The 17,603-nt window shown below is 37.7% G+C and overlaps 1 protein-coding gene across 1 annotated transcript in view; it reads right to left on the bottom strand.

Moving 5' to 3' along the window:
• Positions 1–8,999: 8,999 nt before the first annotated feature.
• The window catches only part of LOC117396864 (tubulin polyglutamylase TTLL11-like), a 47,029-nt gene continuing 38,425 nt past the window's right edge, over positions 9,000–17,603 (bottom strand). The window contains exon 9 of the mRNA XM_059005465.1: positions 9,000–16,885. Coding sequence (XP_058861448.1) covers positions 16,590–16,885 — 296 coding nt within the window. The 3' untranslated portion in view covers positions 9,000–16,589. The remainder of the gene's footprint in view (positions 16,886–17,603) is intronic.

The following is a 17,603-nucleotide window of genomic DNA, read 5'->3' as shown; positions in this document are numbered from 1 at the left end:
ATGCAAAAAAGTTATCTCACATTAGTTTATCATTTTAATTCCCCTCCCAATGCACCAACACCAAACATTTCAGCCTTCAATATTTTTATATTTTTTACCTGTAAAATTGTTTCTGCATGTTTTTTTTTTGTTTTTTTTCCAGTGTTACAGACAGTAATACTGCAGGTTTAGCTTCTGTTACCAACTGTGAGGAAGGAAAAGTTACCACTTTATAATGTGTGGCATACTTTGTATGTGCTTAAATATAACAAATAAAAAGAAAGCATTTACTAGAGAAAAACTAAATGATGTAAAAAAAACAAACAAACAAAAAAATCACAATATTTCTACCTAATGTTCCCTGTGTTTCTTTCTACTGTACCTAATTCACAGAAGTATTGTAAATAGTAAAATAGTTATTTCTAATGCTGCTTATTGAGACGGTTTCAATTGCATTTTTTCTGCTGTTTTTTTAGGTCTTTTTGGATGTGCAGGTATCCATTTTTTAAAGCAAAACACTGATCAGTTTTTAGATTTTAAAAATGGTTCTAATTATACAATTGAGATCGATATCTGAATCTTCTGGGGGAAGCAAATAAGAAAACCACATAAGGTATATAAGTAAATGCAGTAACAAATACTAGATTATATTTTCCCTATCCCATATAAATAGGTACCTGTATAGCTACATATCTGCATGATTAATATTATAAATAATCCTACCTGTTTAACTGTGGATACTAATCTAATTCCTCCTCACTGCAGCCTGCTGAATAATGTTCCGTTAACATATTGAATTACATAACGCTTTGTAGTTTTCCATATACTTAAAGAAAATTTTTAAAATTTAACATTTCAAAAATCTAACATGAAATACTATACTACTATTATGGCTTCCGTTAGACTTTTGCGATTTTATTTTGTAGTTTCTTTGATTACATGAAGTTAAATTAAAGATCTAAATTATGTTCATATCGTTTTACTTTTTATTCGGTCCCAATCCTAAAATTTGAGGTGATGCAAAACTTTTGGCCAGAGCTGTGGACTTGGATCTAGATAATAAATTCCCTGAACGGCCAGTACCGGAGGTGAGCACAAGAACTCGATTATGAATTCCAATAACCCCGAACGTTTCAGTGTTTTGCTTCGAAGAACGAATACCACATACTGGTGACAAGCAAACAAACCCACTACTATAGACAGAGATGTGACTGCATCTGTGCTTCTGTCCTCTGTATCAAAAAATAAAATAAAAGAATGTTCGGGATGATAAGGTTCTGTAAATCCCAAAAGACTGGCTCTCTAACCAGCCGTTTCAGGAGGTGGTATATCTAACATTTTTAGTAGACTGGAGTACGAGCTTGGCTTGAGGACGCTGAAATTGGCTGTTTTATTGCTGATCGGCTGTTGCACCAGATATAAGATAAGGATGTCATCTAGTTGCATTACTGACAAGTACTGCAGCTAGCTGTAGATTACACTGGACTAAATGATTTGTGAAACTGAATTTACCACAAAAAATCCAAAGGAAAGTTAAGAAAGTGAATATGAATGAAAGGCTCTACAGTGCTGCCTCATTATTTTACAATACGATAGTTCTTGAATGCAGTTCATTTCTGGTTAGGCCACTTTGACATTAAATGATACTGTCTGTGTACTAATTTCGCTGGTTTCAGTATTTCACAGTTTTTGGGTGTGCATGTCCGATTCCAAATAAAAACGAGGGAGCACTGTATATCTATAGGAAAGTCACATTTCTCTACTCTTTCTCATGACTTGTACAGTTCTGGAAATATCTTTCTGCCTATTTTCTTCCCACTTTGGGGAGGTATTCAAATGTACAGCTTTAAAAGAACGATATTTCATTTTGCATTTATCTTCCCATACAAAGTCGATTAAAAAATATAAATATTAAGCCTTTCAAAAAATAAAAGTATGTAGTTACAGTGAGGCACTCTGTTGGACAGACCCAAGTAAATGGCATTCACGTATACTGTAGCTTAGTATTCACAGTACTGTAGTGCTCCACTATTAAAAATAAATATCTATATATATATCTGGATAGATAGAAATATTAAAACACACATTCATCACTGTGTCATCATGAGATATACCTCTCTCCCTGACTCCTGGTGTTGCGCATAACTTGTTTCTGAAAAGCTGTTGTTGTGTGTTTTATAATCTCTTTTGTAAGTATGTTAAAAATGAATTAAAGTATTTCGCTGGATTTGCTTCAGTTTACGAAAAAAGAAAAAGAACACAGGTCATAATGTACAGAGAAAGTTGTTTGTGTTTAAAAAAAAAATGACGTGGCTGTGCAATTTATGTACATTTGCAGCTAGAATTATTAAAGTTTTATTTAGCTATTTTAAGTTTCTGCTTTGTGCCATTTCTGCTGTTTTCTGAAAAATATGTCTGCACCAACAGTACACTGTTACACACATCTCCTCAGCATGAATAAACAATCTTGAAACGTGATATTGGTTAGCCTAGCCTGGATAAAACCTGTTCATGAATATTAAGCTCCACTGGGCTGCTGTTGCTATTTGGCCTTAATCTCATCTATAGCAAGGTATCTAGCAGCTTGCTCATGGTTGTCATAGATGGTTTAAATTTCACCTTGAAAAGATTATTCTGCATTCTTTCGTAGCTGCCATTTCATACGGTACTCACATCATAGGCAAATCTCAAAGCTACACTGCCCTTTTATGAACAAGTGCTCTTTTTAAATACACACAGCTCCCAACAAAAGCAATGACCCCCTGCAAGAGCAACGCAAAAGCCCTATTTCTACGTATTGATGTGGTACTCAATTAAAGCAGCTCAATACAAAAGACAGATAATCACGTTATGAATCACAGACTAAGCAAATAGCCTTAACAACTACACAGCTGCAATACAGCATAGACAAAATTGTGCTTTTTTATTTATTTATTTTTTTTACTCCCACCCTGTACATCAGTTGAGAATAATCAGATCCTATTACCAATTAAGTAGTAATAATAATAATAAATAAATAAAGCTCCACTCTGCTAATAGATACAACTTGAATAAAGCAGTACATAAGATATGTCTCGACACCTTTGCTCTGCAGAATAAGATGGGGAAATGGACGGCTGATATGCAGGCTGAAGCATATTTTGAAGACGGCTATGCCCCAGTCCGAGCTGTCATTAGATTGCCTTGTGTCCCAAGCAGTTGGCTGTACAGCCCCTCAGCAGGTAGAGAAGTGTTCGACTACTGTGGTGAAGTCAATGCCCTTGTTCTACCCCCATAGACTACCTTGAATGAATAGAAAAGGATATCACAACACATCACAAAACCAGACAAGTGGGTCCCCCTATTTTTGAAAGAGAATCGATGTGTTTCCCCATCAATGGAAACCCACGTTTCCTGCACATAAGATAAAGCATCATCACAACCTAACATCATCCAGATATTTCCAAGCAGGTCCAATTTATTAAAAAGGAGCTAATAATAGTTTGCAAAAAATGCAACTACAGCAATGAGATCAGCACACCCTTTAGCAAAAAAAAAAAACATTGAGTCGTGGTGTTCACCGGCTTCAGTAATGTTCTGAAAAATTAATGTTGCATTTAAATAATGAATGAAATCAAATCTGTTCCCCTTTGAAAAGGAAATCCATGAATGTTTTATCACTTATACAAAAGAGACACTTTAATATATGGATTTTTCTTTTAAAGTCATTAAATTTGGATTTATATTGACTCTTTTTCTTCACCAAGGCAGTTCTTCAAGAACCATTCAGCAAAGAAGTGCATTCTGAAGCCAATTAGTTGTCTCCCTAGCCTTCTCACATCTCATGCATAAATAATAACATTGCCTCTAAAGGGCATAATCTGCATATTAAAGTTATACATTTACGATAAAGAAATGGCACCAATACAGCCTCTTCTTTTACCCATACACTGGAGCAACGTGAAGTTTACAGCTTTGCTTTCCTAAAACTCGGAACTTCTTGCAAAACTTACTTTCAACACTTTGAAATGCGAGGGGACATTACTTTCACTTGGGGGTTTAGTTTTAAAGCTGGAGCCTGACAAACACCACAATGTACAGGCTGTTTTGAATTATTGGAAATGGTGTGGCCCTATATACACAGCTTAATCTGGTGTTATTTAAAGAATATGTTTAAGTCTGTTTTTATAAAGAAACTTTACAATTTAGAAAGTTAATAAAGTTTGCTGCTCATGACACTTGTTCCAGATGTTTGTTGGTGCACAGTCCCCATGCAGTCATGTATAAAGATATTGAATAAATAAACCTGAGAAAGCAAGGTAAAAAACTATACTGAACACCTGCCTTTGTTTGGCATCCATATTTCACATTTTTTCACACACAAAACTACGGGAGATATCATTCATCAATTAAACACTATGTGGCATTACCACCTGTGCCTCATTTAACTGCACTGTAATGAGCTCCTGTGAGAGGCACAGACTGGAGCCGTCTGAAGATATAAGGTGTCAGCTGGCTCCAAGACTAAACATTCAACAGCCAAAAGACCCATCGCTGTTCCAGAAAATGCTAATATTGGAGAGCACAGTTAATCCTTTTAACAGCCCGGTATCACTACTGTCAGTGTCTAACGTTCTAAATCGGCATACCCTATGTACCTTACCATGTTTAATAGTTATCATTCCTCTCCTTGACCTCTATACGTCTGTCCTGTTTCTAGTGGTGGGGTGTATTATTTTACACCACTAGGGATGCATATCCCCAGCATGAGGGGAATAAAGAAGGAGAAGGCACTATATACGTGAGTACACAAGGCACACTTTAGAATTTTGCCTGCGTATCTAGAGAACTGCTTTTCACGTGAGAGTATCAACATGTAGGGTATAAAGTATGACGGCCGACAGTCAAACTTTTCTTACATGTGCATACAGTGGATGCAGGTTATGGTGATCTAATTTTATATCTTGCTGAAGTTTGACAAGGTTTTAAAGTCTTTTCACAATGGCAAGCTGATGCTGGAAAGAGCTGGCAGATGCAGAACATTACCGGGAGCCAGGGCTGACAGACAGGTAAATAATTGCACGTATAACGATATAGCCTGGGTTGCTCATTTGAGAATGTGTTTGGCTTGGACACTGGTCTTCAATTCTGGGATCTGGTTCCAAACCAGTCAGGGCAACCTGACCTATAAAACGGAACCATGCAGTCATAATGAAAAGCATGGTGATAGCTAGCAGCTGTAGAAGTGTGTGTGAAGTATTATTTAAAGAAATGAAACTATCAAAAACATAAAACAAAGACTACACAAGGCCTTCTTAGTTTGAACATAAGGCACTTGTTAAACTACCTGTGGGCACGCCACTGTTACAACAGGCGCAGTTCCAAATGTGGGTTTAACTGAAGAAAACCCCTACAAATTAGGGGAAGTGTTTTGTTAAGTTAAAACAACAAAAATATGCAAACGACAGGGTTTCGGTCTCATCCGGGGCCTGCTTACCACGCTTTGTCAAATTAATGTAAATTTATTTTGTTTTTAACCGCGTTTGGCCACTCAAAGAAGCGGTGTATTGAAACGTATAGCACTGCACTAAATATATTGTAATTAAATAATGTGCATCTATTTACCGTTATGCGTGCAACGTCTCGCGAATAAATCGTCATTTTGGTGGAACTGTGTCAACTCAGCTCACCTATCACGATACACCACCGGACAGGATCCAATGGTACAGGTGTCGGACACCCCTTTGTAACTTGATCTTTGTTATAAATATTAGGCTTCCAGAGGATACGGTAAATCAATCTACACTACACAGTATGCACAATATTGCACAACCATACGAGGCTGCATTATTAATGTTAATGTGTTAATGTTTCGATTCTAGAGAGCATATATAAAACATAATCTGTGTGTGCAATGCCTTCAGCTTCACGCCAGTCCTTCTATGGGGAACAGTTCAGTGGTATGCAAATTGATGCTAGGACGAGGAAGATTTAAAATAAAGGTATTGTGCCATTCTCCCCTCTTTTTAGAACAGATGAGTTCAGCTCCAAACAACTGTTTGTTTTCATGATGTTGAGCTGATTATATCCTTAAAGGATTCCTACAATGTTTATCCTGGGAGGGAGAAACTAATTAGTCACTGAAAATGTATGAGGGGGGAAAAAAGTGTAATTACAGAAATCGTGTGGTGCAATCAATGAAATTATTAAATAGGGACAACACAGGCTCTCAATTGCTTACTGAGTATTTATTGAAGAAAAAAAAATCATTGAGAGCAAATATGAACCCATTTTATGAGCAATAAAGTATTAAATATTATGATATGGGCGAGCTGGCGTTTGGGTAGTGTAATTAGGTCGGCCCACGTGATGCCACCACCAAATCTGTCATAACTACCATAGGGAATAACGGGGACTGGGTGGGTTTGACTGAGGGTGTAAAGCCATGGATGCAGTTTGCTCGGAGGATAACGGGCAAGGTGTGGAGGCTTGTATTGCTGCAGCTTGTGCCATCCCGTCGCTATCAATAAATAAATAGAAAAGGCTTCTGTCTCATGTGCTGCCAATCTAGTTCATGTTTCACCATCACTGATCCAGCTCTCTGTTGGCAAGCATCTGCAACAGCTGGAGAACAAGTTTGGATCCCCTCCTCCTTCCCATCTCTCTGTCAGGAAGTGGGCAGAGTATGTCTCCCAGTTAAGTCACTCCTTGACAAGACAAGTTAACTTGTTCTGAATAGATGGACCAGGTAGGCACATTGCTAAACAGTTGCTGTTGTCAACCCCTGCTGAAAATGTTAGTTCTGGAGCACACATTTCTGACTGCTTGCTGGTTACCCAGAACATGGTTAAAGCAGTTAGAGTCATTTGATGTTGAATTTCACTCTAGACACTGTTCAACCGACTGGGCACTCAGTCCATGGGCACCTGATACTGCTTCCAATTTTGATTGACATCCCGCAGCCAGCTGACTGCCAGCCCTGTAAAATTAACCCCTTTTTATCAGCTATGTCTTGAAAAACAAACAGCAGGAAAATAAGCTGAATAAAATATTAAAAGTTCAACAAATAGCGGTGCTGTTTAATAATTCATTATTTATTTATTTATTTATTTATTTATTTATTTTTATCAGAAACCTGGAGGAGCTATATGACAGATTTGCATTATATTATTATCATCTCTGTCTTATAATTATCATCAAAATCCTGACAGGGGGTATTCGCACAATCAAGTTGACTCTCCCTCTCTGTTTGTTCAAAAACATATTCCCTGATCACTGACGTCACAGGAAACAGAATATATATATATATATATATATATATATATATATATATCGGAGAAAAATAAACATTTAGCTGAAATGTTTTTCTTTTTGAATTGATGGAACGGTACTGTTGGGGGTCCCCACTGGCTCATCCAACAAGGACACTCCTGCTCAGTTGATGATCCTAGATGGGGATCCACAGGGAGTGCTGCCTCTGAACTCTGAACTCTCGTGGGTTAGTGGGGAAAGTTAGTTAGCTTTCTAATGTCCTGCATTAAAAGGACTGAGAATCTTGTTTGGGGGTTGATCAGTGAGTCAACATTTGAATTGGACAATTCAAAATTGGGTTTAATATTTTAAATAGTTGAGAGTTTAACCCCACAACATTACAAAATACAATCAAAGCAATAACGAGTCTACTACATGAGAAACTTTTAATGTATTTTAAACAGTCTGGTTAGAGGGAGAGCTCTTATTGGCAATTGGGGTTGCCTCTTTAATTAAAACACAACAATTGCCCTATTGTGGCTTGAGGCCAATTAGAATCAGTTACAATTGAAATGTAGTACACTTCATTTGTAACCTGTCGTGAAAGGAAAGGGCTGTATTGAATAATGCACTCTGTTCTACATTTCTCTACTGACCTAGTTGCTGTTCCAATGTAATCCCCCTGTGGCGTGAAATTTTAGCGAGGGAAGACCAGTTTTTTTTGGGTAAAATTAGTTTTCTTACAGGAAAACCGAGTGCCGTCTGAATGAAGTCACCAGAAGGCAAGCCTGCCGGAGCACTGACGAGAGCGCCTTGGGTGATCGTCCAATCTATTTAAGCCATCGGTTGTCTTAGAAGCTTTGCAGCTGGTGGGATTTCAGAGTGTTTTTTTGTATGTCAGAGGCATACTTTATTCCAGTATTAAGGAAACACGCAAGTATTTTTTTGCAGGGCAGCAATTCTTTACAGAATGTACTGCACTCTCCTTATAGTTTTTTGCCTGGTCATACACTTTTAATGAATTCCATTCTCCACCATATTACACAAGCATTATTGATATTGCTGAGCCTGTAAAGTTTGGATGAACCAATAGTATTGGACTTTTAAGACCTGCAAATGCAACATCGAGCCACCAGATGGTGCTATGCAAAAAAATCTCCGAAATAAAATAAAGCTGAAATAAAGACAATGTTCATTCCTACTATAGCAGAGGCTGTGTAGATCTCCCAGGCTGCAAGCTCTGTCCATCGTACAATATCTGTCAACAGGACGCATACTAAATTAAATCTGGCAATTGGGATCCCAGAATATGATATATTAAAGGCAATTAAAGTCATTTGCAGATCAAGCAGAAAGCGCTATGCTGCACTGTGGTGTATAGGAATAACATATGTAAAATGTAATTTGATTATATTATTATTTATTTCTTAGCAGACACCCTTATCCAGGGCAACTTACAACTGTTACAAGATTTCACTTTTTTATATACATACAATTACATTATTTTTACATACAATTAACCATTTATACAGTTTTTACTGGAGCAATCTAGGTAACGTACTTTTCTCAAGGGTACAGCAGCAGTGTCCCCCACCTGGGATTGAACCCACAACTTTCCAGTCAAGAGCCCTAACCACTACTCCACACTGCTGCCTGTGAGTATGGTATAACTTTATATGATTAAGGTATAACTTTAGTAAATGTGAATATTAAGCAATGTATTTGACAACATTAAAGGCGTATTTATTATTTTTGTTGGGTTTAATAGATAAACACTTTGTTTTATTTACAGTGTCCTGTAATCGTGTTCAGGTTTACACAAAATATACCTGCGGTAATTGCCTTAATTTTAAATGCAGTTTTACAGGTTATGCTATCCACATGGGTGTATACGGTTCTTAAGTGGAAAAAATAAAGAAAACTGTATGGGGCACTTCACCTTTAACATGTTGGGGTATTTCTGCATAGCACACAGTGCTACCTGGTGGGCAAATGTTGAATTTTTTACATATTACCGTATTTCGTACATGATAGCTGTTCTTGTAACTTCTCCTAACGCACTGTAAAAGACAGGGCTTTTGAGTTATTGTGTGCCAACGCCTCTGTGCGGCTCATCCAACACTTTGCAATTCTGCTTGCAGACATGCTGCGACAGCGTATTGCTTTGATCATTCTCATGATCGAAGACATGCCGCTTGCGTATATTTAATAGAACTGAAGCTCACACATTAAAAACACGGTTTAAAGAAATCTGAGAAGCCTTTATTGAAAGGCTGAAGGATTCATAGCACATTTCATAAAACAGATCATAAAGAACTCCGATGACACTAATCATTCTCCTCTAAGTGGTTGCCCTTACAGAGCACAATGGTTCATTTCCCAAATTCAATACATATGGCAGATAATAATTATTCTGTAAAGTGAACAGGTTACGTATTTACTATAACACAGTATTTTTCATGATGCCTTTCAGTGCAAAACAATCATTTCTGTAATGTATATAGACCTTTATTGTAAAATAACACGTATGTTTTAGACTCCGTGCACTGAGTGATACAGGATATGCATAATAATTAAGGCAATATGGCCGTGCTTCTGACATGCGTTGGAGCCTATAATAGTATAATAACTGGAGATACCTTAAGCTAACATGCTAAAAAATAAACTGCCTGGCTTACTGCTTACCAAAGATGAGACTTTAGTACAGATGTGAAGGAAAACAGAGAATGCCATCTAACTTACTAAGGATACTCTATTAAGAGTTCTACGATATAACAAGTCACCGAACAATATTCTGGGATTGCTAAATGATTGTATAATTCCAATTTTAAAAAAAAAATTATATATATATATATATAAAGTACATTTAAAAAACTAGCGTGCTCCCCTAGAATATACAGTAGGGTGAAGCAAATTTGAAAGGTTGCGTGCGTTAATGGATCAAAGGAAGGGTAAGGGAATCTTCAAAACACACATCAAAGCATTGTGTGAGAGACATAGCTCAGAGCACTAGTAGATGTGCATATAAATTGTAATGGGTACTGGAAATCACATGGCGAAGTGGAAAAAAACTCGGGGTGCTGTCAGAGATTTTAAAAAAGGAAGGGGGAATCTATGGTGTGTGTCTGGGAAAGTGGTAATATTTTATTTATATTACAGTAGTTCTGTTAAGACCAATGAATACCAATTTGGTACTGTCATATAGTATCTATAAATATGAATGTCAGCCAGCTGCAACATCTTCATATTAGATGGAATTGTCATCTCATGTAGCACAGGGTGCTCTGGAAGATACAAGCTGACTTTCACCCAAGGCCAGTAAGACCCCTGCTGGGCAAGGCTGATCAGCACAAGCGGTAGCCATAACACCAGAGCTTTGGTCAATACCCACTTTCGTGCTTCACACAGTGTATAAATAATGGAAAAACGTTTTACTCTACAATACTGTGTATTACCGCAGAGCAACAGAACCCTGCAAGTCTGCAGGATTCTACCAACGTTAATGCAGTGCCATCCCACGGATGTAAGCTTTGAGACGTGTGGTTTGCATATCATTCTTAACAAATGCAATAGGTTTCACAGCTCTGCGCTGAATCAGCTTTTCAGAGCAGAGGCACAAAGAAGCCAACACTGTACAACAAATGAGAAGGAAAGAAGCCCACAGTCAAATTCCAGTACATGGAAACCTGAACTGCATACAGTGCCATCAATCGCTGCCTTCATACACCTTATCTCCCAGCACCAGGATTTGGAGATGTCCCTATGCCACGCTTTCCAGTTTTGCATGGGGAAGCACTTGTACAATTATGATGAAACTTTAGCACAAGATATGAATCAGAATCTGAGAAGTCCTTCTGTCTTTCAGTACCACACCTATGTACTGTATGCCACACTTACTGTATATCTAGAGAAGCCTCTTAAAAGTGGTGATAAAACTTAGTTACAGCATTCTTTACCACTAGTTATTGAGACTATAAGAAGCTGGGGTACTGTATATGGATGTCCATCTGTCTGTCCAGTTTTTACATGGTCATCTACTTATTCATGACACGGATAGCTCTCATTTTATATTTACAGCCGGGGTGGGAGTTTGTTACAAACATATTTATTAGAGCTATCAGTAAAACAAATAGAAACAGTCCATTTAATAGCTCCCATTGAATTGAGGCCTGTACTTGAAAGAAAGTAACTCACACTGATTAAGTGCTACATAAACTATGAACCTAATACCACCTCCAGGCAAACAAGAAGTAATAAGCGAGTCGTAAAAATAATAAAATGGCATGCTATAACTTTCCAGGCTGGTTGGGCGATTTTTATTTTTATTTAATGTTATACATTGAAATCAAATTGGGGTTGAGTTTGTTGTTAAATCATGAGCATTGAAGTGGTCTGATTTAATAGACCAGTCATAATTAAGATCACTTCAGTCACAGTCAGAAAGCGGTGGTCCACCGGTATGTAATTCAATATGTTAACGTAACATTATTCAGCAGGTTTCATTCCACTTTATGAAGCAAAATTGGTTAATTCTATAGGGTGATGCAAAACTGGTGGCCACAGCTGTATACTTACAACTAACCGCCTTGTAACCGCACCACCCTTACAAGGTCCAAGCGCAGTGTTGGATAGAATCAGTACTCTCCACATCACTTAGATATAATAGTAAAAGCATTAATGGATCAGCTTGATCAAAATTCTGTCATTAACTACTTCAAATTCCACTAGCCTCGAAAAATGCCAATCTCGGCTATAAACTGCATTGGCTTTCACATCCACGCAGGGTTAGGGATTAAAAAAACAACATGGGAAAAGGAGCCTCATTACTCTTCAGCGACCCCTACAGGTCAGATGCCAACAAACCCAGACTGGACACTGCTTCCAGAATTCAGGAGCCTGGTCCATGTGGGTGAAAAGAGACAAACGGCTTGTTTCCTAGCTCGCTGTTGTAATTTCTTTAGACGCCTAGGCTGAGATTCGGGGGAGGGATTATGAGTGTTTGCTTCCTCCTTCAATCACTCCCCAGTATGTTACCTCAGGTAAACTCACCTGGCTGTTGCTGATGCAATCACAGTTGCAACCGTATCCCCTACCTCCCCAACCCCACTTTATTGCAGGCAGTGCCCGGTATTGGGGGTGGGGGGGGGCATGGCTTTATAGCGGTTCTGCTGACCTGGCATCGCCAGAGGCTGGGGGCTTCCTTCTCCCCTCAAGAGGCAGGACCAGGGACCAAATAATCACTAATCACCCACACTCCAGACAAGTAGTCACGATCCTGATATTTAATTAAAATCCCAAAGAGCAGAGAAAGTTTCAAGTACCAAAGAGTTAATATTGCAGATGAACATTGATTTAATCTTGGGATTGCTTGTTATGCAGTGCAGCTGGGGAGCTAAGTCTGCATAAATTTCAGGCTCTTGGTATGTTATTTAAGGACCATTGTTTTGCAGGAATCAGTGAAGTGGAAAAAAAATGGATATTTAGCAATATGAGTATGTCACGCGGAAAGAAGATGATGATAGTCAGAAAGTAAGAATCAGTATTCCTTCAGGGTTCTAATTAGCTGCAGAAAATATCTATTTGACTTTCATTTTCAATGCCTTGGTATTACTCAGGCCTGCACAGATTTGACGTCTTCTCTTTTGACGGATGTCATTGATATCCAGATGCAAGTATCTCTAACAGCGTTGTCAGTGGTGCTGTCTCAACCTCCAAGTCAATCTGCAGCCCGTGAAAAATCCTTCTGTGAGCAATTCTAGGATTCTGAAATGAAAGTTCTTTGCTATTTCAACTTGAATGATGTATTGGTTTTACTTAAGTTGTGTAGCCGAAGTAAATCACAAAATGCCATTTCCATCGTTTTATTAAGAGATTTGTCCACAATTTCAAAAAAGGTAAAAGGTTAAACTTAAAAAAACAAAAAAAAAAAACAAAAAAAAAAAAACTTTGATTTGATTACTCCATTCTCTGAACTAATGTAAGTTCAATGCAATTAAGTTACTTGTCTGAAACTTGATGATTTACAGTTGTTCTTGTTCCCAGCTTGGCTGCACTAAGGCTCAGCTAGCTTGTCAGCTGCTAAAACAGTTTTTTTTATTACGATGTACAGTATGTCCACAGGCCTTCTCTGTCCTACTTGAAAAATCTAATAATATCATGACCTAAAAAAAGACAGAATAAGAAGATAGAACACCTGGTGAGTATAAAATACTGCACTGATCATTAAACAAACCTAGACATTTTTCTTAAAGGTTATATTATTGTTTTTTTTGTGAGGTTTACAAATGTAATTTAAGTTCCTCGGGTAAAACTGATAATACACTTTTAATGTTAACCCTGACACAGCCCCTAGCCACCTTAATCAGCACACATTCTGCCACTAAGGTTCCACAGATGTTTAAATTTTAAATGGAGTGTGTGATGCTGTTAGGATCCTTGCCGTAGTTACAACACATGACCACCAAGTGGCACTGCGTCCTAAATTAGAATTCAAAGAAACTGTAGATTCATATTTGACTGCCAATGGCACTAGGTACCATCCACAAAATCACATTAGGAGTCATGGTAAAAATAAATAAATAAATAATAAAAACACTAGTCAAACAATTTAAATGGTGAAATCTTGTTTCTCATTTGAATGCCAGGGAGAGGATTGTTTATTTTGCCGTGGAATGCATGCCCCTAATTTGCTATTTTAGAAACCTGGAAAGTTTGGCTTTTCATATTTTTTTCCCCAACCAACAAATAAAGAAAGTACTAGTATTGACAGCAAACTATGCTCCTTTTAGTTTGTTGAAATTGACCCATTGCAACTAATGTCACCTTTTATGGTGTTATAGTTTACCTTTGATACCAAAAATACTTTTTACTGTACATAGCAGTCGGTGCCACCCGATGGGAAAATACTGCACAGTAATTTTATTACAGAGAATGTAAACATTGCCTTTTAACAGGTTTCATTTACAGAGTAAAATAAAATAAAAACAAAAACAAATAAAAACTTAAATCAATCCACCAGCATTCAGCCATAAGCGAATGATTCAAACTACATGTCTTGGTGGAGGTGGAGGATGAAAAAGAATCTGGACAGCTTGATTGTCAAAGAATCTGGACAGCCTGATTGTCATTTTCTGGAGAGTGTAATATGTTTTCTCTGGCATGGCAGCTCAGCAGTGCAGCAGCTTAGAGTGTTGAAGCACCAGGGGTATTTGAAGAAACGAAGAACTTATATAAAAAGAACAAAAAGAGGAATGGAATCAAGGGACCCCAATCTACAGCCTGCAAATCAGAGATACATTCCCACAGGACTGCCTGAGTGAGGATTAATCAAAACATGACAGAAACTGCTAGCTGTTGGCTGAAGACACGTTGCCAATTGTATGAAAAAGTACAACACGCTACAGACCACAAAGCTAACATTTTTCAGTGGGAGAACGTCCCAGAACACATTATATTGACAAAAGGGGAAAGCAACACCCACAAGTTCAGCTGTTTTGACGTGTGACAGTAACTCAGGCAGAGCCTTTGTGTCTCAGGTGTTCATCAGTCTTCTGCTCGCTGCCTCCACCAGCAGTAGGGTTGACAACAGTGGCTATTAGTTTTGTGAACCATGTGGCACTCAGGGCATACAAGTCCACTGCTTAATTTACCATGACCAGGAAAACTAGATCGATTTATGAATGCCATACAGACAGACAGTTTTTTTGGAAGTTAATAATGCTAAGCAGTACTTCAGATGTCTGTACTACTGTGCTTCTGTACCGAATACAAAATGCCATTCAATTCATATAACAAATAAGGCTGAAATCAAACTCTTCAGGTAAGAAAACATGTATTATGAGAATACAGTTCATGACGATACTGACTGTACTGGACAGTGCACAAATCAGGTATCCTAACCAGATCTGGTAGTATCATAGTAGAACAATTAAACAGACTGAATGCCTTGTATCTGCAAGGCAGTGGTAAAGTCCAATAAAAGTACCAGATTATCTGAATGTATGTTATTTATGCTTTTATATGATGATATATCGTTTTTTGCAGTGAATGCTCCTGTCTGCAAAACAAAGTAAGCAAACAGGTTATCTTGTGACGGAAGGCCAGTGAAAGTACATCCGATGTGTCATTTTGTCTGCAATACCTTTATAAGGAATGTTATGGGAAGGCAAGGGAAGCAAGTGGCTTGTGTTCTATTCGTTTCTATATAGAATGTTCCTGGTGAAAGCTACTGTATACAGCTGCATTATCACTTCTTACATATAGAGTATATTTTTATTTTTATAAACAACCACATGCTTAGGCATCATTTTCCTTTGCACCTCTTTTATAATGGATGGGTATGCAGAATACACTGTAACAAAAGCATCGTTTGAATTAGGTAAAGGTTTATATTAAAATCAAGGAATAACTGCCACTGTATTCATTAATTGTATTACTGTAACCCTCACCTCAATCAATCATAACGATGCACAATCCGTATTAACAGTTATTACATGTGTAACATGTAATTGTTCCCGGTTAATACATAACATGACCCAAAATGATACTGCAGCAACCAGTGATTAATGGTTAATGTCGCTAGTGTTGAAGACAAGTTTAATAAAATATTAGAATGCAAGATTTAAAATGAACCACTTCACTGAGATGCAGGCACCATTATGTGATAGTGATTCCTTTTTAAGTCCTGTTAAAATGCCGTGCAAGCTATTTATATAACCATAATTAACAGCAAACTGACAATTTAACATCTTGTTTCTCATAACGAATTCAGAAAAAAAAGGAAGCTTGACACCCTAACAAAAGGAAGAGAGGGGATGGGTTGGATGTGTTACCATGTGGAACAGACTGCAGTGCCTTCATAGTCAGTTTCCAAAGTGACAAAATCATCTGGAAGACCGATAACATAACACACAGTAAACTCTGAGTTACAGTTGCATCTGCCTTGAGCTGAACCAAGACCTCAAACACCCCAAACACTTCTTAAATCTCATTATTAAATATATTCCAGACTACTGTGGCATTAAGAAATACACATCTAATATAAATAAGACTTCAAAGTATTGCATATCCACACGTGGCATGGGATATATAGTATATATATATATATATATATATATATATATATATATATATATATATATGCTGTAGCTTGCATTTTGTGTGGATTTTGGAAATTCAATAGATAAATAACAGTGTGTAACAAAAAAAAAAAGTAAAAAGAAAAATCCACCAATTCCTTGATCAGCTTCTGCTGATCCTAGCCGCAATCCATTGCTGATGCCAGTATGAATTCATTGTAAAACCCAGCCAATGAGTGTCAACAGCAGCCTTAATGGGAGACCCTGTTTCAGCTGTTGCTGGCGTCTAGGTCTGAACCTAGATCAGTTAACGGCAGAGTTTTCTATGCAGTTTCCTTTGATAGTGGGCAGTACGGGTCGATGAAACCTGTAATCTGCAGATTTGCTGGCCGCTGCTGGGCAGTTGAAATGATGAGGCGGTGCTGGGGCAGTCGGCACTGAATGAATTCCTTCGGGCTGGCAGGCGGCTAACGCTGCCCTCCGCTTTGCTGCTCCGCACAGATCAGCCAGTGCTGTCACTTGCTCGTGAAGAGGGAGGGACTTGAATCTCCGCTGGGCCAGGTAGAAGAAGGCTTCCACAAAGGCCTGCAAGCACATCCCTGCAGGTAAAACAGAAGAACTCACGGTATCAATCCCTGAACCTCCACAGAACCAAGCAATCGCATTAAAACATCAGCAATCTGCAAATCACCCTGCAAAGTACTGCGCAGAATGATTTGTATTAGTTTAGTTTTAAAAGAAACCATATGAATGCAGTTTAGAAATTAAACCGTTACAGTGGCTAAGGGGTTACTGGTTTTGACAATATACCACTGGCTGTTGTTCATAAATCCACAAATGTATTGATTTTCATGAAGGACAAACAAACAGTTTTTAGTCACCGATTAGACTAGTTACTATCTTTATCTTTTACAGTATCTTCTATACAATAAGCTTTTATTAAGTATTCTATTGCTATAATATTTGTTCTTATTTGTTTACAACACTCTAGCTGTCAAGCTCACATTGGTCCTGATATTTAATATTTGTGAACAACAGTCTATTTAATTATTTCTTCTTCAGCTACGTTCTTTTAAATTAGCACCACTATGTTTTGAATTACAAGTGTCAGATAATGTTTTTGAGAAGTGGTGCTATACAAAAATAAAGAGAATCCCAAAAGGATAGAGAAGATGAAACACAGTATCAAAAAAAAACAAAAAACTTTGTGTTAATTAAAAAAAAATAATAATAATGCTATACTTTCTTGTACATCCCCAGGAGTCAGGAGACTCTTGTAAACAAATCATGTTACATATCAAGGGCCTTCTTTCCTGG

The sequence above is a fragment of the Acipenser ruthenus genome, chromosome 31, assembly GCF_902713425.1.
Source record: "Acipenser ruthenus chromosome 31, fAciRut3.2 maternal haplotype, whole genome shotgun sequence".
NCBI classification, from domain to species: Eukaryota; Metazoa; Chordata; class Actinopteri; order Acipenseriformes; family Acipenseridae; genus Acipenser; species Acipenser ruthenus.
This window is presented reverse-complemented; position numbering and strand designations above follow the sequence as displayed.